The sequence below is a fragment of the Helicoverpa zea genome, chromosome 12, assembly GCF_022581195.2.
Source record: "Helicoverpa zea isolate HzStark_Cry1AcR chromosome 12, ilHelZeax1.1, whole genome shotgun sequence".
In the NCBI taxonomy this organism is placed as follows: Eukaryota; Metazoa; Arthropoda; class Insecta; order Lepidoptera; family Noctuidae; genus Helicoverpa; species Helicoverpa zea.
The window spans coordinates 12,475,979-12,497,677 of record NC_061463.1 but is presented as its reverse complement, the minus strand read 5'-3'; the positions used below and the strand labels follow the sequence as shown (position 1 = coordinate 12,497,677).

The window sequence follows — 21,699 nt, the reverse complement described above, 5'->3', positions numbered from 1 at the left end:
TGCCAAGCACGGATCATTTACATAGGGTTATTTTATTTACTCTTTTGTATTAATGAGTGAATAATACCTAAATATATTTAGAAATAAAGGCTAGAACCAATGATTAGTCTCATCTAATCCATTTAATTCATCATTTGAAACGATCTTGCCGCTCTAATCTACTTTATAAAAAAATGGACATAGTCGGATGCTGCGGAAACGTTTTTTTTTTTGGAATTCTCATCGCGTCCTCTCGCTGCGAGCCGCTCTCTCATTTTCAAGCTATCTGTTACGAATTGTTATTTCATTTAAGGCCTCTTTCTTGGTGTTCTTACCTCAACCCATTGAACACAATATACAGTCCACCTCCCACCGAGCACATCCCTTGGGATTTTTAACTTCCACTCTCGAGGCCTAGAAGTATAAACATATTAGTGAAGATTTTTATACGATCAGAGAGACAGGCAGATGAAAAATAATAAATAAATTAGGATAACTGAATACCGAACTTCTAAAAATAAGAAAGGTTTTTTATATTTTTGGCGACCACATTTCTTTTACTGGCAACGTGTTGTCTGTCATTGTCACACAGCTTCGAAACGTCAAGTAAAATCGCGTTCCAGGTTTAGCAAACGCTTTCAATTAGTAATTTTAAACATTAACTACTCTTCGCATCTCACTTTTACCCGTGGAGAATGCGATCTCTCAGCATGTAAGCTATTTTCAAAATGTTAGTTTATATGAAGTCTGCGTTGCTTTTGTTAAAAAAGCGGACGACTTGCCATGAAGTGTTTTGTTCGTCTACAAAATGTTTTAATTTAATAATTCTGAGTGAAGCTGACTGAAAATCAGCTACAATGTCGGCAAACGAACAGCCGGATCTTTTATTTTTTGATACTTTCTCACACGACACCAGTGAGGTACAGACAAACAATTGTTGAGATACACCAATGTTTTACCGTAATCTGCTATAGTTTTATCAATATCTTTCATTTATCCATTTACAGGAGCTTAATTTGGACTTGGTGCAGTTTCCAAAGTCAGTTTATGTGAGGGAAATACGTATAATTCCGCTGGGAGCGCGGGTGGAGGGCGATTTCCCCGGCGGAGTGCGGCTTGGCGCTACAAATCCTACGAAGTTCCACATAGATTTCTTCGTGAATGACCTGAGTAAGCCTGGAGCTTCCACCTTCGAAGCTCTGGGCAGCCTGGACTATTGCCAGAATGGACAGATACATATGGAGTGCGGCAGTGGACTGGATCAACCCAGAATTCCCACTGACGGTCTTGTTCTTAGAGGTTAGTTTGTATTTTATCATTTTGTTTATGTGAAAATATTGAAAGTAAATATTTATTGTGACAAAAAAACATATACTTGGTATTTTATTGAATACAAGATGTGGATTAGATGTTCTGAATTTAAAGCAGCAGCTGTAGAAAAATTGGATGAATTCAGTTTTGGTATTTCAGTTGTAGTCATAACTATTCAATAGTTCTTGTACTACTGTTCAGCATTCTAGTTATTGCAATGTGTAACTACTGTTCAGAAGAGAATCGGATTTAAATCCTAACTCTAGTTGCAGTCTTGTGTGTTTTATGGATCATTCACTAAATAGCGTGGAGTTTGGATATGTATATATGTGCCTCAGTGAACACAGTGGCCATAAATCAGCCTGGACATCTTTGATTCTGTGTTTTTCTTTTGCTTGAACTTCATTTAACTGGTAATATAAACAGAAAGGTATGTTCTTTCCATATGCCTTCTATATAAATGGTTGAACAGATACCATTATATTTTTAGATATGACTGGAACCGTGTAGAGAGTTAAGAATTTTTATGTTTTACACTATAACAATGGGATTAACCTTCAAAATTGCACAAAATAATTATTTTATTGGCAGTTGTTATTGACACAGAAATATTTTTATTATTATTTCATCTATCTCACCCATTTTTTTAAACTAGCTGTATAGAAACTCTTCAAAGTATAATTCTAAAAGGCTAGTAACTTAAAATACTAAAGCTACTGACTAAAATACTGACTTTCCGACTACTTTTCTCCGAATAAAAATTACGAAACGGCCGAATGAGATACTAAAGTCTTCGAAAAATAAACATTACTGTTTGTTGCTATAATACTTTTCTACCAGTATAAATTACGTTCTACTGAAAAATATGTTTTGTAATTTTTAATCTTTACTTGCCTACTATTAATTCATAAATTACTTTTCATATTTCATAGACTTGGTGCCATTTTAACTATAACATTATACTGATAATATTATTCTCAGTGGTTAAACAATACTTAAAAAAAATGTACTTGTAATAATAACTTTTACTTGCTTCATATATCATGAATTTCACTTACCGCGGGTATGCTTTGATATCGGTACTTATTTCAGGTTCAGGAAAAAGTTAGAACTAAAGTAGTATTTACGCTTTAATCTAAAACCAAGTAGATTTTGGTTTCCTAGCATATTTTTAACCGACTTCCCAAAAAGGAGGAGGTTCTCAATTCGGCCTGTATGTTTTTTTTTTCTATGTATGTACATCGATTACGCCGAGGTTTATTGACCGATTTACGTGATACTTTTTTTTTTCGACGCGGACTAGCTGCTAGTTGGTCCCATAGTCATCAGGTCAGGATCTGATGATGGAAACTCTGAGAAATCAAGGGCAACCTTCGAAAGTTGTAGGCATTTGATCAACACCCAACTTTTATTTCGACGATTCTTCTTCACCGGTATTGATGAACCAGCTCCCTCCTCTTCCTCCTCCGATCCAGAACGGTACACGGGTACCTCGTCCATATTTCGTAACAATACTAAGTTTCCTTAATAGATAGTAAGCTAGTAGTTTCCTTAGTACATTTATTATAAGTTATATTAGTGATAATACGAAAGCAAAAGCAACAAAAAACTATTTATTTTCTTAACATAAATAGACGTAAGTAATATGCAAGCATTGGTCGTTGCAAACGCACTGCGCTCGGATCTTTCGAACTCGCACACGAAAACAGCCGTCCGCGACCCGAACCCGATCGCGTGTGCCAAACTGTTGAGGTATTTTCATTATTATTGAGAGTTAAAAATAAATTTAATAACCAACAATAGAACTTATAACAGTTCATGCAAGTTGTAAAAATATGATTATTTTGTCAAAACCTCTGTTGTCGGAAGTTCAGTACTTTAGTTTTACTCGAAGAACGAATTTTTTTTAGGAGAAAAAGTTATTTGAACCTGCTCATATTTGTAGTTAAAATTGATATTTTTTGTCGTTTATGTTTTTAATTTTTTGTCGGTAATTCATTATAACGCTGGTTAATAAGAATAATAGTCGGCTACAGATCGCTGGAGATTAATTTGTTTTTCGGAACCATTACAATTATCCATTCTAAAATTATAATAATCTACAACTAATCTCTAATTAATTTAATTTCCAGGATGGTACACGACAATAACGTTGGCTGTTTATGGCAACCTGACTCAAGTGCTGCCTGAGACACCAGTGGGAGTCAATCCTCCTCCCGTTGTGCAAAGACCAGTAGTGGCCCGGGAAGTACCACCAGCTCCACCACCAGCTGTCCCTCAAAACCCTGAATGGACCCAAGAACCGTCTGTTCCAATACCTGCTTATACTGGTAATGTAGCCACTCCCAACCCTGAAGCCTATGGGCCCAGCAATTACCCTGAGAATTATGACCCTCAGATGTATAGGGGTGATTACTATAATCCCGAGCAACCGAAAGATCCTCGTACTTACCAGCACATTGAAGAGAATACTTGGGAGAAAAGGGAACTTAGCTGTGAGAGAGATCCAGAGAGGTTGCGTCATAGCCCGCATTCTATTGATCATGATAGGGACAGAGACAGACGAGACGTGCGCAGTCGCAGGCGCTCTCTTGACAGGGGACATAGTCGGGAGCCATCTAGGCTTCGCGATAGGAGCAGGGAGATTGATAGGATGGATAGACTTAGGTCTCGGTCCAGGAGCCGCGATAGAGACTACGTAGTTAAGGGAGAGTATCGTCCTCTCAGCCGCTCTAGATCACGAAGTATCGACAGAATGCGCGCCATATCTACCGACCGGGATCGCGACCGTGACTGGGACAGGGGAACATACAAGAAGGATGATTACCGCAGACATCGTGAACCATCTTACGATAGATCTCGCGGCGGGTCGTATGATAAAGAACCTGGCTCCTACGATCGTCGATCTCCTTATGATAAAAGAGCTCCTTCTTATGAAAGGAAGATCCCGTACGAGAAGCGTCTGTCTCCATATGAAAAGCGAGCGTCATCGTATGAGAGGCGTGCCCCGTCATACGAGAAGCAGACTTCGTATGATAGGAAGCGCCATTCGCCCTACACGCGCATCAGGGGATCCAGCTATAGTAGTCGGTCTCCAAGTCGCGATGATCCCAGGAAACGACCCAGGACTCCACCGGGCGAAAGTAGCCGCCGACCATTGTCACCGCGAGAAGTGGAAGGATCGAGTCCTATCAATTCTATCAGATCGGAGGAAGGTGCAGAGTATGACAGAAGTGGCAAGCAAATCCCAAGAGTTGACTTCTATCACCAAAGCTATCGTCATAAGACTTCGATTCGTAGTCCTTCTCAAGAAGCCGAAAATGCGGCATACGTGGAACAACAACATTCCAGTTTGGTTACTGTCCAAATTGTAGACAATGCCACTGCAAAGCCTATAGAATCACCGGTCAGAAACGCGGAAGAGGATAGATCTATGGATGGTGAACAATTTGAGCCTATCCTGTCAGATGAGGATATATGTGATGACCTCGAAGGCTCGGCCTATATGGAAGTGGATTACGATGTCAATGATTACGTTGGCGTTGATGACATCATCAAATATTACAACCCTTTCAAGTGTGACTGGAATAAATATGAAAATGTAAACAAAGTACATTTGCTGGGCCCTACGAGGGAAGGCGTTAAGGATGTACTCAACGCTACATTTGACGAACTGTGTGATGCTAGTCCAGAGCTCTTCAAGATCTCGGAAATGGCGAAGTCCAACAAGAAACTTGATCAGAAGTACTTTGCGAACACATTCGCAGATATTGACAACACTGCCAGGGAGGAGTGGGTGCACCAGTGTGAACAACTTTACGTGTCCATCACGAACCTTTGCAAAAACACCGACATTATACTGAGAATCTTCAAGAATCCAAATCGGAATGACACGTCTGATGAATTTACTGAGATCTACTACTTATTGATTACCTACTGCAAAATTGGCTTGAACTTCGAGTTCGCATTAGCTCAACAGCAGCCAACCTACAAGATAAGACACATGAAGTGTGGCATACGCCTCGCCGAAGCTCTAATGGGCCACAGACATAACGGGGAAGTCATGAAAATACTTTTATCAACTGGCATTGACATGCCCATGTTGCTATTAGAAATGTACACCAAAGAGTACATGGCATTGAGTATTCGTCTGATGATTTTGAAATCTCTGAACGCTTGTTTATCCTCAAAGGAATCTATCGACCACTTCATGAAAGAGACTGTGTTCCCTAAGTTTGACAAGACTGACGATAGGAAACCGAGGAATGGCTATCAGGCTTTGATAACGATGATGCAGACCAACCCTCTGGCGAGATTGAAGTTCTCCATAAGTGCACTTATAAAGAAGTTGAATATTTATGAACTGTTGGGTAAACTGCGTGATTTGGTCGTGAATTTCAGTAAATCTGGAAGTAACGATGACGCTGATCTCTCAGAAGCTGATGCACACTTTATAGTGAACTCTCTCGAAGAAGTATTGTACATGTATCGTTCACAGTGTTTCCATTTATCACAGCCGAAACGATTCCTACCAGTCTCTGCTCAGTTCGAGATCAGCAAAGAATGTTCGAACGAAACTCTTTTGGAATTCTTCAACATTCACCAAATTCTTGAAGTATGCTTATACTTGTTAACATGTCCTACGACTTGCAATAACCTCGTGGTTGTCAGCCCGATCCACGATTTGATCTACGAACTAATTCACTCACAAAATGGCTTAAACTTCTTATACAAGAATTTGGAAATGAGTGGACTGCTGTTTAAGACTTTGACGTTGCCGTACAGCCAGCAGAATAATGAGGAGTTTCTTTACCCTCACGATTTGAGTAACTACAGTGATTTGCAAATTTTGGGTTTAGAACTGGCATATAGATTGAAGGCTTTGTACTACTTGCAGTCGATCTGTGATCAGCAGGCAGGGAAAGCTGATGAGAATGAGCTTATAGATAGACTGCAATCCCTGTACTGTCTGAGTTTCGGTAGCATTGGGAGAACTGCTGTGCCTGATGTAATCGTGATGGGTGAAAACGCTGAATGCCTCATGGAAGTATTCGAGAATGATCTAAGAGCAAAGCCCAAGAACGAGTCGCCTCTAAAACAAAAATCGCCAGCGAAAGGTTACGCAATTGAGTTGATAGTTTCAGCTGTGAGGTTTGCAGCCAATGTTCAGTTTTTGAAGAAATATGGACAGAGACTGATCAATGTGTCCAGGGAACATGACCGGTTTGAACCCAGCGTCTCTAGTGTGTTACAAGAGGTCATTCCTTATCTAAAACCTGTAGAGAAGACGACGGTATTATCAGGAGAAGACATGACCGAGTGTGTAGAAATACTAAAGGCAAGCTCTGAACACGCTCCCGACCTACCAGGAGAATTGATGACGTGTCTAAGGATTTTAAGACACTACTGCATATCGGACTTTGAAAATAACGTGACGATCGCTTGTGAGTCAGCTACAGAAGAGTATGTAGAACTGAAATATAAGTACAATGTGCTGCAATTGTTCTCGTTGGATGGCGTGGCGCATCTGGCAGGAGTTCTCGACCGCTTGGCTACACATTTCGACCAGCCAAGCATGCACACTTCGTTATTTGCATCTGTGAAAGGGCTACAACTTGCCCAGTTGTTGCTGCCTTGTTTGAGATTGCTTGATGCGATGTTGGCGAGAGTAGTTCGATGCCGAGGACCGAGATTCCGCGACTTAACTGCGGCTCCTGTATTATTGAAGACATATGGAATTGCAAAGGCTTTCCCTGTAGGCTCGGTAGGGTACAGAACTGCAGCTAAGGCAGCAGAAGCCTCAGTAAGAGCACTGCTGGCTTACGCACAGCCGATAGCTGATGACGCTAACGACGGCGACTCCATCCGCCGAGGACCTTGGACATCGCTGTGCTCTGAAGTGATATCTTACATCACAACAGCCCCATATACTTTCGTTCCTGGATTACTAGTGTTCTCTGAACTGCTGCCTCTGCCGCTACCGATGCAGACTAAGACTCCTCCAACAGACCGCGAGTTGGCTGATGCTTCCAATGAGAGACGCCTGTGGTCGGCACACCTTCACGCGCTTTCCAACGATTTAACAGACATGATACAGATCATCTGTATGTCTACATACAGGCCTGTTGTTCACATGCTACGAAGAGTGTGTGTGCAAATTGCAGATTTGGCTCCGAACACAGCTGCGACGGTTGCCAAGGCTGCTGTGGGGGCGGTCACTCGGGAGTTGAAGCCATTAGAGGCGGCGACTGCCAGCGTCGCTAGAGTTTTAGGCTTTTTGGCGTGTTTAGTTTCCCACGCGCCTGTCAAATGCGCTGTCCTACATTCCATGAACAGTGGCGGACCCAGAGCTGCTGACGTTCAGACGGCGCTCTGTTCAGTGCTAGGTCTTGCCAACGCGTCTAACGAACACGCTGCAGCGCAAGAGTACGCGGCACACGCGTTAGCAGCCTTCTGTGACGCTGAGATCACCCTGACTCCTGTCAGCGGAGCATCAGATATAATATTATCAAACTCCTTGCCTAATAAGGACGCTTTGGCGGCTTTCTTGGATTCCACAGCGGACTGCCTCGAGTCTACAACTAAGACATGTTCAGTCGCATCGTCGATATTGAGAGCTTACTTCGTACTCACAGAACATGAGTATGGATTCCAGCAGTTTAGGAAATTCGTGTCCAAGAGGAGGGAGAGCCTTGGGAAGTTCTTCAAATGGGCTTTGGAAGGTCAGGGGGAAGATAAGGCGGAATGCTTGAGTTTGTACATAGATCTGATCAGGATCCTGAAGATGGAGGAAGGCGAGGGTCCTGTGGGGAGGAAGACCATGCTCACGGTGGGAGAGATGGCCGACATGGTGGGCTTCTCACCTTCCGATGAAGAGCATCCTGTCTTGAAGTTGGATAAGATTTTGAGAGTGAGTGTTATGCTGATTATGTTCATCTGACATTTTTTGTTCTAACGAAACTAAATTTTTACTCGCTCAAAGACATTTACAGTTGAAAAGATGACGAAATAAGTATTTTTTATAACATTTATTTGATGATGTGAAAACTAAGCTTCGTTAGAACCAATGTCTGCCTATTTACCTTTGGCTAATACATAATGCTTTTGTTACCGTTTTACCCTTGCTGCATGATCCTTACAAACCATAGTAGTTGTATATTAAGAGTAGACTTTCCTTCCACAGCCAAGAGAACAACACAGCAATTTTAATCACCGTTTTCAGGAAAGAAACTCTGACGAAGACGCTCTTGCCAACGCTAGCTTTCTGGCCAGTCATCTTCAGAAGCTGAAGGGTCTTGAGGAACCGGCGACTCCGCCTGAGGTCCAAGAGGCGGGGCTGCCTCCGCCGGAGACCCTGGTGGCGCAGTTCCAGGCCAGGACCATATATGCCATCGGAGAAGCCAGTGATGAGAGACTCACTTCTAGCTATTGGCTCAATGTGCCGGCTGCGGGAGGGGAGGATGATGTCAATGATAGTGAGCTGGTGAGTACTGGAATTCAAATTGCATTTCATATTGTACAGTATAAGGTGGCTTAAATCTTATGCTTATCATGTAAATATGAGTAAATAATATAGTCCTGGTTACTCGTAGATAATATTTTTAAGGCTCTAAACTGATATAAGAAAACTAAAATTTTTTGAGACAGTAAAAAAGTACGTGACAGTTCACATCACACTCTAGATTAGGTATAATCATCATTAAGCCATTACACTAGTTTTTTTTCTGCATTTCACTTTCTTGCTATCGAAACTACTTCCAGTACCCGGATTAAAATATAGCCTATGTGATGTTTCAAATCAGTCCTTCGTTAGTACTTTCGGAGTCTAAGGTACAAATAAACTTTACTTTGTTATATAAGTGTATATGTGTCCGTGTCCAGGTGTCGTGTGACCTGGTGTCGGTGGCGGCGGGCTACGTGTCGGGCGGCGGCGAGGCGCTGTGCGGCGCGGTGCGGCGGCTGGCGGGCTGTCTGCGCCCCAACGACGACAAGCCCAAGGACGACAAGCGACCGCCCGGTCAGTGCATACCCATGCTTTAACTAGTCCCCATCAGAGTCAGGAGTACAATTATAACCATTGGTCATTGTAGCTAAATCTTTGACTTCATAACTATCAGTTATAAAACTAAATTATTTGTAATTAGAATTCCTTATAAAACCTTCTATTGTAACTGCGGATAATAAATAATATAAATAAATATCTGATGAACAACATAACAACGTCACGTCACGTCACGGTCACCGTCGGACGCAGGTGCGCCCGATACCAACGCATACTTACCTACTAGTTGGAACTTCAACAAGGCGGATTTATTTAAATTATATACTTCGCTAGGGAATGTAGACTGGACACCGATGTACGATTTAGATTTAGAAAATAGTTTAAGTTACTTTTATGAGACAATCAATTCAATAATAGATGACTGTGTTCCCAGAAAAAGGCGAAGGCATGTAAACTCGAGGTACATTTATCCCGAGTGGTACACTGCTGATATAATTCGCGACATTAAATTGAAAGCTAGTTTACACAAACAGTACAAATCGAGTAAGTTAAGGTGTGATTACGAAGCATTTTCTGTATGTAGAGCAAACGTGAAATCTATGATATTAACAGCACATAACAATTACCAACAGCGTATTCAGAATAAGTTTCAAAAAGATCCTAAATCCTTTTGGAACTATGCAAAATCTAGAAGAGGTAGTAGAAATAAACAAACTATTTTAAAAGACGGTATAGAGTTGTCGGATGATGAATGTGCTAGAGAATTCGCAGAGTATTTCTATTCAGTATATAGTACCAAGCGGGCGGATCTTAATGTGGAAGCAGCGATAAACGCGGCGGGAAGCGAAAACGGGGCGGCTCGGGTCCACTTAGAAAGGTTGAGCTTCGAAGATGTACGAAATGCTCTACGGCGACTAAAACCGAAAACATCAGCCGGTCCGGATGGCATTCCACCTTACATATTTAGGGACTGTCAAATGGTAATTTGTGGTCCGTTGCTACATATTTTTAACTTAAGTCTGAAGCAAGCGGTATTTCCTGAAATATGGAAATTAACTCGGGTTGTTCCGGTACCAAAAGGAAGTTTGAAGTCGCAGGTGGAGGGATACAGGCCGGTGGCTGTGCTATCAACTGTAGCCAAGGTATTCGAGTCTGCCATACACAAAGCAATACACGAGCAGGTAAGTGCGCAACTGTCGGAAGCACAGCACGGGTTTCGACTTAAAAGGAGTACCACCAGCAATCTCCTTAGCCACATGGCTCATGTGGTACCGATAGTAGACAGTGGGGGGCAAGTCGATGCCGCTTACTTCGATTTTCAAAAAGCGTTTGATTTGGTGGACAACGACGTGCTTTTAACAAAGTTAGCGGCCGTTGGTTTTACACCACATTTACTAACTTTTTTTGCCAGCTACATGAGAGATAGGCAGCAATATGTTGATTATGCGGGGCGTACATCACAACCGTATTTTACAAGATCTGGAGTTAGTCAGGGCAGTAATCTTGGACCTTTAGCTTTTATACTAATGATTAATGACTTACCAAAGATAGTTATAAAGGCAAAATGTCTACTGTTTGCTGACGATCTCAAACTGTCCCTAGCTATTACCGACGAACAGGACTGTGAAGTGCTTCAGGAGGATATCGACAGAGTAGTGAACTGGAGTAAGCAGAACCTTTTAAAATTCAATGTGTCGAAGTGTCAGACTATTAGTTTCTCTCGGTCGCGCAAACCTGTCCTCTGTGATTATAAGGTGGACGGAACACCGATGCCTAGAGTCACAGAGGTCAGGGACTTAGGGGTTCGCCTTAACTCGGGGTTGGTGTTTCGTGATCACATAGTGAATTGTTGTAAAAAGGCATTTAGGAATTTAGGTTTTACTCTTAGGATGGTACATAATTTTACTAATATTAAGGTTATAATAGCATTATACAACGCTCTAGTCAGAAGTCACTTAGAATGTAACGCAGTCATCTGGTCTCCACATGAAACTAAATATAGTATTATGTTGGAGAGAGTGCAAAACAAGTTTATTAGGTATCTTTATATGAGGTATTACGGGGTATACCCGTTCTATCCCTTAATGTATCCCACTTTGTTTATACTGGGAATGGTAGGATATAACGAGCTGAGAGTCAGGAGGGAACTGGCACTCATATCGTATTTAGTTAAAGTGCTAAGAGGTGTAATACACAACCCCGATATTCTGGAGCAAATTGGCGTGTGCGTCCCGGACAGATACGTGTGGCGACGGCGCCGGCCGCCGTTGCTGGCCGTGCCGCGGGGGCGCACTAACTTGCTCGGAGAGGCACCGCTGACGCGCGCACTCCGCACCATGAACCTCATAGCAAACGAAATTGACCTATTTTGTTGCTCACTGAGCGAGTTTGAAAGAACCACAGTATTTATTATTAGTTATAAAACATAGAATTAGATTACTAAGCGGAATTGTTTTCCAGTAGTTATATTATGTATATATAGAATTAAGTTACACTATCGAATTAGATTTAATCTGTAAGGATAGTTGTAAGAGAGGAAAAATAAATAAATAAATAAATAAACAATTATTGGAACAGTTATCAATTTGTAGTACCTATAGCGTTAATTTAAAAACTTAGAGTGCATCTACACGGTGCAAGTAGCTTGTGCATATTGACTGCTTACACATGCGCATGTTATATGCATTTAAAAAACGTGTGCGGGATCTAGCGACTCGCACTTGTACCAGAGCAAAATATCCACTCGCGTGGTCTGTTACTTGTGCGCATCAAATGATGCCCGCAAGCATGTTAACTTGCTGCAGCTACATGCACCGTGTACAAGCACCCTTAGTAAACTGAACCGAACACAAGAGTAACAATATAATGTGTATGTTTCTAGTGGCCCTAACTCGCGTGCGTACGGAGGGCGGCGCGGACGCATTCCGCTCGCGTCCTCCCAACACATCACGGCCTCCCTCGCTGCACGTCGACGACTTCACCGCGCTGCACCAGCCATACACTGCCGCACAAGTCACCAGGTAATATGTCGCAGTTATTTGTTGATACGAGACATTAAATGTTGGGAAAATATTTTCCCAGTTCCTCCACAGTACGTCTCCAGAACATGTTCACTTGTCGACTGCTCCGAAGTGGGGTGAAACTTTTGTTGTCACGCGGAATGAACACTTAATATATCTCCAACGGTTAATAAATTTGTTAACTAGTCTGTATCTGTGTCTGCTACTGTCTTACTCTTACCTGGCTGGTCCTGACAGAAAAAAAGAGACAGTGTGTCCAACTTTTTTATGTTTGCGTTCAAAAGTCTACAGATCGCGGTAGTATTTCCATATCAAAAATGTACCTACACCCCAAACCCCCTATGCCCTGGGTTGGGCGATGATTGGACCTATGTTATTCTCATTTTTAAGCATTCTTCCTATACCATTATCATTAAGTTAAATGTTGTTGTGTGTACAGAGGCATGCGCCGCGGCATCGCGGTGTCGGACCGCGGGCGCTTCGCGTCGGCCGCGCCCATGCACGCGCACTACCGACATCTGTGAGTATACCCGCTCAACTACAGCATATCACAATGGTACTTTATACTGGAGTGGCAGACTTCCTCTATAGGGATCTGATCAGGACTAAGGTAGATTATCGTTTATTTCTAAGCATATAAGATAATACATTGAGGTTTTACCTTAAATAAATGTTGTTTCACATACACTCCCATTGCTGGTGTAGAAATATAATGTGAACCATGCTTTATAAAAAAAAATGTAATTATAATAATGTCAAGTAAATTAAATCCAAAAAAAATTTTTACCTATTGGCGTCAAAATGTACTAAGCCATTTCTACTCATAAAATTTACCCTATTTATGAGGATAGAACAGAGGATTCAAGTTATTGTTCCTGCTTCAATAATATTTTTTATAAAACAATTACATAAAAAACAATTAAATAATATTTTTTTGTGCGAATGTATAGTCACATTACAATGTAGATGATATTGCAATTTACTTTCCTATATATAAAAAAGTAGGTATACCTATAGATTTTGTTTGCAATTTAAAACCTATCACAACTCGACGATCATATCCTTTTGATCTGTATCAAATTGTTTACTATACTTTTAACTTTACCAAAAAAGAGAAACATTCATCAAAAGCTACATGTTCCCTATACGTATACTAGCTTAGGCCATGAATATCCTAGGCATTTTCGAAGTAGTATTCTCATTTGTGCTATCACAATGTTGTAAGCAAATGATTAAATACAAACCTTAATCGTCACAGTCGCGGTCGCGGCGCGTGGGAGATGGGAGCGTCGCACTTCGGGCACTTCCCACCCGCCTCACAGTACATGATGGGTAAGTTGTCGACTATATTTTGCTCATTCAGACTTTCTGAACACAAAAACATTAAAAAATACTTTGATCACGCCTGATATCTATTTTTAACCGACTTGCCAAAAAGGAGGAGGTTCTCAATTCGTCGGGATCTTTTTATTTTTTATGTATGTTCACGGATTACTCGAAGACGCCTTGACCGATTTGCAAAATTCTTTTTTTGTTTGATAGGGTATACCTCACAGGTGGTCCCATAATCATCAGGTCAGGATCTGATAATGGAAACCCTGAGAAATCGAGAGCAACTTTCGAAAATTGTAGGCATGCATAGGTTAAAAACTTGACAATGAGGTGTACGTCTGATAACACTATGCAACAGTGAAGGTTTGGAGCTGACCTGATGCCATCATCAGGTCAGGTCGTCTCCATAGACGAGAGAAGGTCGAGGGAACTCGACAACTGAATATGTAAACTACCTCGTGTTTGGGCTTATATTCTTTGTATTGACGAGACCTTTATAAAAGTGAAGGTTTGGAGCTGACCTGATCATGGAGACCAGAGAAGGTCGAGCGAACTCGTCAACTAAATATGTAAACTACCTTGTGTTTGGGCTTATATTATTCGTATTGATAAGAACTTTCCACTAATGCGGATAGTAACAACTATACTTGTCACTGAAAAGCCAAAAATAAAAAACTTTTTACAAAAAAACAAAACCTACTCCCAAAAACACTGAAAAGCAAAAAAAAACTATTCTTAGGTGCATCGGCCTAGAAGTCGGTGGCGAAATAAACATATCATCATCCACTAGACACCGAATTCTAGGCCGATGCACCTAAGAATAGTTTTTTTTTGCTTTTCAGTGTTTTTGGGAGTCGGTTTTATTTTTTTGTAATAAACTTAAGTAAAACAAAAAAAAACACTTTTTTCTCGTATTGGGCCTGCCTCTGCATTCCAGGTGGTGTTTGCCAATAGAATTTATTTTTTGTTTAAATTTTATGTCAACCGACTTCTTTCTATGGATAATTTTAACATAGGTTTGACTCTATAGGTTTGTCTCTGTATGAATACCAGCTTTATAACATGAAATGTATGTGTCCAGGCGGCATGGGTTGGGGCGGCGCGGGGCGCATGTCGCGCGGGCCGCGGCACCGCTCCTTCCTGCGGTGACCGCCGCACTACGCGCCGCAGCACTACGCGACGCCCGCCGCGCCGCAGCACTACGCGGCACCCGCCGCACCGCAGCATTATACGTCACCCGCCGCACCGCACTATATACCGCCGGCGACAAATACGAACATTATGTGCCCCAGTGGAAATTAAAAACCATTTCTTATCGTATTGTACTTGTAAAACATATTTTGAGCGATTTAAATGTGCTCTCAAAATTCATTTTTGTGCTAAGAATAACTACATATTGATCCTCATATTATTCTTCTCTGTGGATTGATCAATTTCTTACAGTTTCCATATAAATGTGTCACTTTTAATACTCTAATAGAACTAATCAGTAATTGGTGTTCTTATTCATCTCAGGATTAAAATAAATAGACAGTTGAAACATATTTTTGTTTTTCATTTCATTTTCATAGTCAAATGCAAAAATTATACAGCGCGTGTACAGTTTTGGAAGGATAACTAACTGTAAAACGTAAATGATAAAGGGGATTGGACAAGTATGTATGAAGCCTAGTCCAAATGTCTACCTCGAACTATAATTAAATAGTCCACTAAATTTAGACCATATAAACACAAAGAAAACAATTTTAGAAAATTTAGAAACAAATCAACTTTATTATCAAGATGAAAAAGATCAAATCATATATTATAATATATAAGCTTAAGAAACAGATATGTAAACCGCGACAATCACAGTCCAGCACTAACATAACCCTTGCTTTATATACCTTACTGCAAAACAAAACAAACGTTCACTATACATATTATAAGTATATCATAATTTACATTATACATATCAAATAAAAACAAACTATCATTTTCGCGTTCCAACTAAAGAGTAACGTTGTAAAATTTATAATTATAAGTATTATTAATACTCCACCGAGAATTTCCCATAGCGTTTCGTTTACTATAATTGTCTTTGTTTTTTTACTTATTTTTGTTTAATCATTAAACGGTAAAACATCTCACTAGCATAAGTTTATATTTACAAGGCCCGCGGGCACAGTCAGTTCAGTATAAAATATCACTCGCACATGGCACGGGCGGCGCCGGGCCGCGGCACTAGTCTCCGGGGTGCTCGGGGCACGATCTGTTCACTTCGAACCATTGGTCTATACATCTGGAACACAATCAAAACAAAATAGGTTAATAAATTATACGGCAATCAACACAGTTATTGGGGAACAGTTTCACAAGGTGAAATCAAGACAACGCCCAACAATTACCATACATAGCTGCCATTGAACATAACTTAATAACGTTAGAAGTTACCCTCACTCCCCATCGACCCTTGCGTTACAAATCCAACTACCACTGCACTATTGCCCAACATAGACTACATAGATGTATGTCACAAGTCAAACGCAGTAGAGGTTCGTATCAGTCGACCTACATCGCTGAGGGGCTTATCGGCCCTTTGTCTAGGTACCCTTTGAGCCCTGTAAGAGCGCTCGAGAGCATACCCATCTTACCACGGTAGGGAGCTTACGAGTATTGTTGACTATGAAAGATATGCTTGCATAGTCATTAGAGGTTTTTTTACAAAAAGTATCCTATTCAGTCAGTGAAATTAAGCTTACAGAGATACACACAGTTTAATGGACCGTTAAACATTATGTCGATAGTTGCAGTAAAATGGCATATTTATATGCATATTGTCAGAGCCGACTACAACACAGTTGGGAAAAGGCTCGGGAGATGATGGGTATGATTGTCAGAGCACAAGAGGTTGCATTACTGATTTATTCGACACAATATAACATGGAACTCATAAATTAATTGTGTATATTCATAAAGCACGTTGGTGACAACAATATGTACTTTATATGCTGCAGGTTTACGAAGATATGTGCATGTTCCGAGTTCCCGGTACCCTGCAATATCAGTAATCAATGTAATGCTGCTATCAGCCGGGTATCCATCAGATAACGGACTGCTATCGGCGAATTGATTGTGAAACGTATCATTTTGCATTATCTACTCAACTATTACTTATAGTGTTGTATAACATGTGTTTTAGTTTTTATATGAATAATAAATAATGATATTTGCAGATGCTAGTTTTACTAGAATTGATAACTTATTTTTGGGCTAAAAGATAACTGAGCTATTTAATCGTTTTTTTTTTTTCAAGAATATATTTTAGGTAACCTTGTTTTCTATTCTATTTATGTAATTGTGCCTCGCGTTACTACCAAATATAATTCAGTGACAATCACGTGCAAAATATTCCACAAAATAATTTAAGGAAAACAATATGGCATGTTCAAAATACCAAGCAACTCGTGTAACCCAGAAATTCGTGCGAAATTAATTATTAGTCATTATGTTGGTATTTGTTGTTGTGTACCTATTCACAATTCGGAATTTATATAGAAAACAGCACATTATTAAAATGTTGTCTTCTCAAATGTATAGGTAAGTTTTAACTACTTTTGTAGACTAGGCACTGTAAATAACTGGATTAAACTATTATTTCATGGACAGATAAGATGCAAAGCAATTGCGATCTCAGATAATGGCCTATGACTGCAAACACCCGTTCTTGAAAGATCCGGCTTACACAGCAACCTTTACAACGTTGCATAATAATCAGCTAATAACAATCAATTAAGTCGCAATGATTACATAAATGCTTGTAAACAAACAAAGAGTTCCGCGTAACAATTAATGGACGTTGATAGTCGTGGAGTGATTTAATCTGCGACATTCACTGACACACGACTATTACTCGATGACTTATCAGAAACATGTAACTTGTAACTGCGCAAAATAGTCACTGTTACGCGTGTGTAAAGTGTGACGGTAAATTTTAATTCATTCAATTAATTTATTATCGTTTAACTATGGCCTTTTCTGACATTAGCAATAGTCTACACGAGCACTGATATATATTAGTAGGTGCAACAGAAGTTCATTTGGGAATATTCTGTTATTGCGAGACCAGTAGACACTCACACCGCGTTCCTTACGTCTACATAATCCTTTCTAAATAAAGGGTATCCTCTGCCTTGTATTTTCCCAACTATTTTGGGGTCAGCTTCCAGTCTAACGGGATGCAGCTGAGTAGGTACCAGTATTTTACATGTAAAGACTAACTAGATGACCTTCTCCTGGGCAACCCTTGGTAAGACTGATTATGAGTCTTTCTGGCATTTGTCTACCCTTGTTTATGTATGTAAATGAAGGATGTTCTTACCCCTTGTGGTAGATGCAAAGGCAGGGCAGGCGGGCGATGGTGTCTCCGGCGGACAGCTCCTCCAGGCAGATCACGCACTCGCCCTTCGAATCACTCAGCACATCCTCTGCAAACATTAGACACCATCCATCAGATGTTATGTACAAACAAATATTCCGTATTTTGGAAATATTGTTTAATACTGTCTAAGTAGACAGATTTTATAATAAAAGCCGAATGTTATTTAAGTAAACTAACTAGGCTGAAAAATCATTAAATTTTGAAAAACCCGTAACCTTAACGAATGAAAACAAACGGCTTTCTAAATACATAGGATGAATCGAGCAATACCCGGCAACAACAGGTAATATTGATCAACTAATAAAGATAAATTAACTGAAGCAAGAACAACTGAACATTCCATTAATTATCCAAGTTTAGTTTTAGTTCACAATGTCTGCATATTTGAATGAACTTTCAGATGTGCGAGTAAATTGTATTTCTAGTTGCTCTGCACGCTTTTCCCGACATACAGTCTTAAATCTTTGAGTAGTTAAGTTTATATAATTTTCTCGGGCGTGTTACAGGGAAAATTATAATAATAGTAATTGTACGGGCGTTCAGGCAGTCTTGTCGGGTTGTGCATAAATAGTGAATGTTATACTTCACTCGGCCTGGCTTGTAATTACCGGGAAAGCTCCCGTTCTGGCTACTGCGATATTATTATATTTCCTCTATTTGTTGAGCAATGGCTTAACAAATTGCGTTTGCAATTTCTCTGGAGTTACCGTTGTTATTAAGCTTAGTGAGTAATTTAAATATTGGTTCCTGAATCTACCTGTTTGTTTTAACTGTTGAGACAATAATAATAGTATTTCTTATATTGGTTATGTATAGCTATAAAATATGTAGGCTCTGATAAAAGGTTAATTGGGAAGAAATACTTCTGACTCACTAGTCTTTCCAATTAAATATCTAAAACTGACTAAGCTATGCAAATATGTGCATAATTGACTCAATTCAGAGAGACTTTCGCCAGTTCGTAGACATTTCTACAAAGGTGAATCATGTTTAGTTTCCAAACCTTTACTATTAGCTTTACATTTAATTAAATTAATAATGGGTCTCGAGGATTCTACTGATATGAGTAAACCACAGTCCGTAGTAGTTGCTCTTAGAACATACATTCAGCCAGTACTACCTAGGTTTCTAAGTATAGCTTTTAGAAGTGATGTTATCTTTAAAGGACTAGTATGTATGTAAGGTGTTACTAACCATTATAAGAGAGTCTTGGCCTGGTGAGACACATGACGAGATGGCACTCGATGTCGTCCGGCAACACAAACTTGCTGCACACCGGACATTTTATACCTGGAACATAATACAAACACATATTAATACAATATCCAGAATATGCATACCAACCAAACAGTTGACGGTTACATATATTTTAAAAGATTTGTTTTTCAGTTCAATTAAAAACTTAAATGTAAAAGCGAAATATTTAGTTTCATAAAAAACATTATGTACTATTTCGGTGAGTAGGTAATTTACTCGAGTACATTATGTAGGCTTTATAGTAATCTAGTAGACAGGTACACACTTTATAGTAATTTCCATAAGTAATAGTAAAGCTTTAACTCCACGAAAAACAAGTTCAGACAGATGATTAACGACACCATTTGTAACGCGCTAACGTTACTATCTAATCACATTAATGTATTGGCCGAACTAAAATTAACCTTCCAAGATCAAACTAAATCACACGGCGACCAATAAAGTAATCCATCAGGTTTGTACATAGACAAACACGTTTGAATAATAAATAAGGAATTATCGCGAACACGTAAATAATCTAAGCGTTATCCGCTTGATGTAAGTAACAAATATGGCGGGTCTGATATAAAATTCCGTGTGTCGTCAGTAATCCGCTGATGTAAGCCAATTTCACGCTTTACACTGCACCTACGTAGCTACGTACTACGGCCACTTTGACTTCATAAATATTTTTCCAGCTAACGAAGTAAACACAGCTGACGATATGATGTCAAAGGTAACACTAATGGAAGTTAAAATCCGTAAGAAAGTTAAGTTCGAGGCATCTTAGATAGTAGGGAAGAAAAAATCCATCAATCATTTTGTTGCTGTCAAAAATAAATTATAAGATAACTGTATTTTCATTAAGTGTGGAGAAACCTTTTTGTAAATGCATAATATAGCTGGAGTGAATGATGTGACGATAGATAGGTATTCTAACTGACAGTTAAATACAAATTCGCGTTTGATAACTTCACATATTATTGCGCCAATAACTACCAAAGATATAATAAAATAATGCAATACTAATAACATATCGAGTGGCCATAAAGTGGAGTATACAATTCATATAATGATATTATTGTCCTGGCATGCAATTAGGCACACTCCATGACTCAGCTATAATCGTTATTCGTTAGTACCAAGTAGATAATCGGTAGTACGTGCGTTACGCTCAAATCGATATTATTTGTGTAGCTAAGTGATACTTCGATACGTTCCGATTGAAATATGAAAGTGTAATCGAAAACATCTGCTTGTTTGTGATGCAGATTCGTTGGTTCATCGAAATTTATAGTATTGCCACTTGAAATATGTATGTTATGGACCAAGTGATAAATTGGGCAGTATACATAATGCCCGGTCATTATGAATAATGCCCAATATGAGAGTGCAATTTGATAATAATTATTCAAATAATCAAATTGACCGGGCACTATATATATTGCCCGTGACCTTTTGGGCAAAGTAATACAAACATATTTAATTTCATTTTTTTTTATTGTTATTGACATTTAACTTAAAATAAACTAAATATTAAACCACTTAAATAATCAGCCTCATGATTTGGATGAATTATGAAGGACTTCTGCCTTAAAAATCCATTAGTTTTTGCATTTAAAAGTTAAGGAAAGTCATATTAAAAATATAACATAAAATATAATTAAATTTAAAACCAAAAATTTACAACGTATCTTTGTTTTATACAAATGACTTATTATTATAAAACAAAATAAACTAAAGTTTAAGCGATCGGACTCATTATTTGGCATAATTAACTTTTATTATTTAGCTTCTCTAAATAAAAGTCACATAGAAAATATAATTAAAATAGGGTGCTATTTAAACAGGCTTCTTTTTAATATCATTACTCGCCCCCAAAAACGTATGTTGCCTTCTATTACTAAGTCAGCCACAACACATCCCATATCAATTGACAGAGCATGGAAGTAAGCATGCAACATGCAGCAAGCATGGCTTCTGTCACGGCTCCGGCGCTGCGGGGCTCCGGCGGTCCCATGCGAGCTTATCGTCGCAGATGGTTTTCACGCTCACCACCGCAGCTTCGGCTTGCTGGCCGGCTCAGCCGGCCAGCCTCAGCCGTGGCGGCGAGCGCTTCAACTACCTGCGCCTCAGCTCGCAGGCCGCCTCGCCCCTCCGCGCCTACGCAGTTTTGAATTGCACTCTAGGAGTAGGGCAGATAAGACTACGTGGAGTCGGTTTTGCAGCGATTCGTTTTCGTCACTAAGTTCAGATTTTAATACAATGTTTTGAATCCAAATTAAATTCTAACATAAAAAAAAAGGAACCAAGAAAAATGACATCAAGAAAAACGAGGCCGAGTTAGTAAATTAGATGACAATTGTCCAATTAATAATTTTGTGGCTAGACTTATAATT

General features: G+C 39.6%; 2 protein-coding genes across 3 annotated transcripts in view; one reads left to right on the top strand and one right to left on the bottom strand.

The window, feature by feature from the left end:
* The first annotated feature begins 747 nt into the window (after positions 1-747).
* LOC124635390 (protein virilizer homolog) lies at positions 748-15,188 on the top strand. Of its 2 annotated transcripts, none has more exons than XM_047171271.1 (9): positions 748-899; positions 987-1,278; positions 3,423-8,200; positions 8,513-8,773; positions 9,172-9,307; positions 12,174-12,312; positions 12,752-12,832; positions 13,571-13,644; positions 14,726-15,188. In XM_047171271.1, the coding sequence occupies exons 1-9, from the start codon at positions 837-839 to the stop codon at positions 14,791-14,793; spliced, it is 5,892 nt and encodes a 1,963-aa protein (XP_047027227.1). In that variant the 5' UTR covers positions 748-836; the 3' UTR covers positions 14,794-15,188. The 2 variants fall into 2 exon arrangements, with proteins under 2 accessions (XP_047027227.1, XP_047027226.1); XM_047171270.1 differs by having other exon boundaries at positions 8,474-8,773.
* Positions 15,189-15,397: 209 nt separating this feature from the next.
* The window catches only part of LOC124635392 (E3 ubiquitin-protein ligase ZNRF1), an 84,827-nt gene continuing 78,525 nt past the window's right edge, over positions 15,398-21,699 (bottom strand). The window contains exons 2-4 of the mRNA XM_047171274.1: positions 19,259-19,354; positions 18,005-18,110; positions 15,398-15,925 (exon numbers count right to left, since the gene is read on the bottom strand). Of these exons, the coding sequence (XP_047027230.1) occupies positions 15,868-15,925; positions 18,005-18,110; positions 19,259-19,354 (260 nt within the window). The 3' untranslated portion in view covers positions 15,398-15,867. The remainder of the gene's footprint in view (positions 15,926-18,004; positions 18,111-19,258; positions 19,355-21,699) is intronic.

Bases quoted from the DNA above. Each gene is read 5' to 3' on its own strand.
- LOC124635390 (XM_047171270.1), top strand. From the start codon at position 837: ATGTCGGCAAACGAACAGCCGGATCTTTTATTTTTTGATACTTTCTCA. The intron at 8,774-9,171 runs GTGAGTACTGGA...GTCCGTGTCCAG, and splicing joins ATGTCAATGATAGTGAGCTG to GTGTCGTGTGACCTGGTGTC. The intron at 12,313-12,751 runs GTAATATGTCGC...TTGTGTGTACAG, and splicing joins ACTGCCGCACAAGTCACCAG to AGGCATGCGCCGCGGCATCG.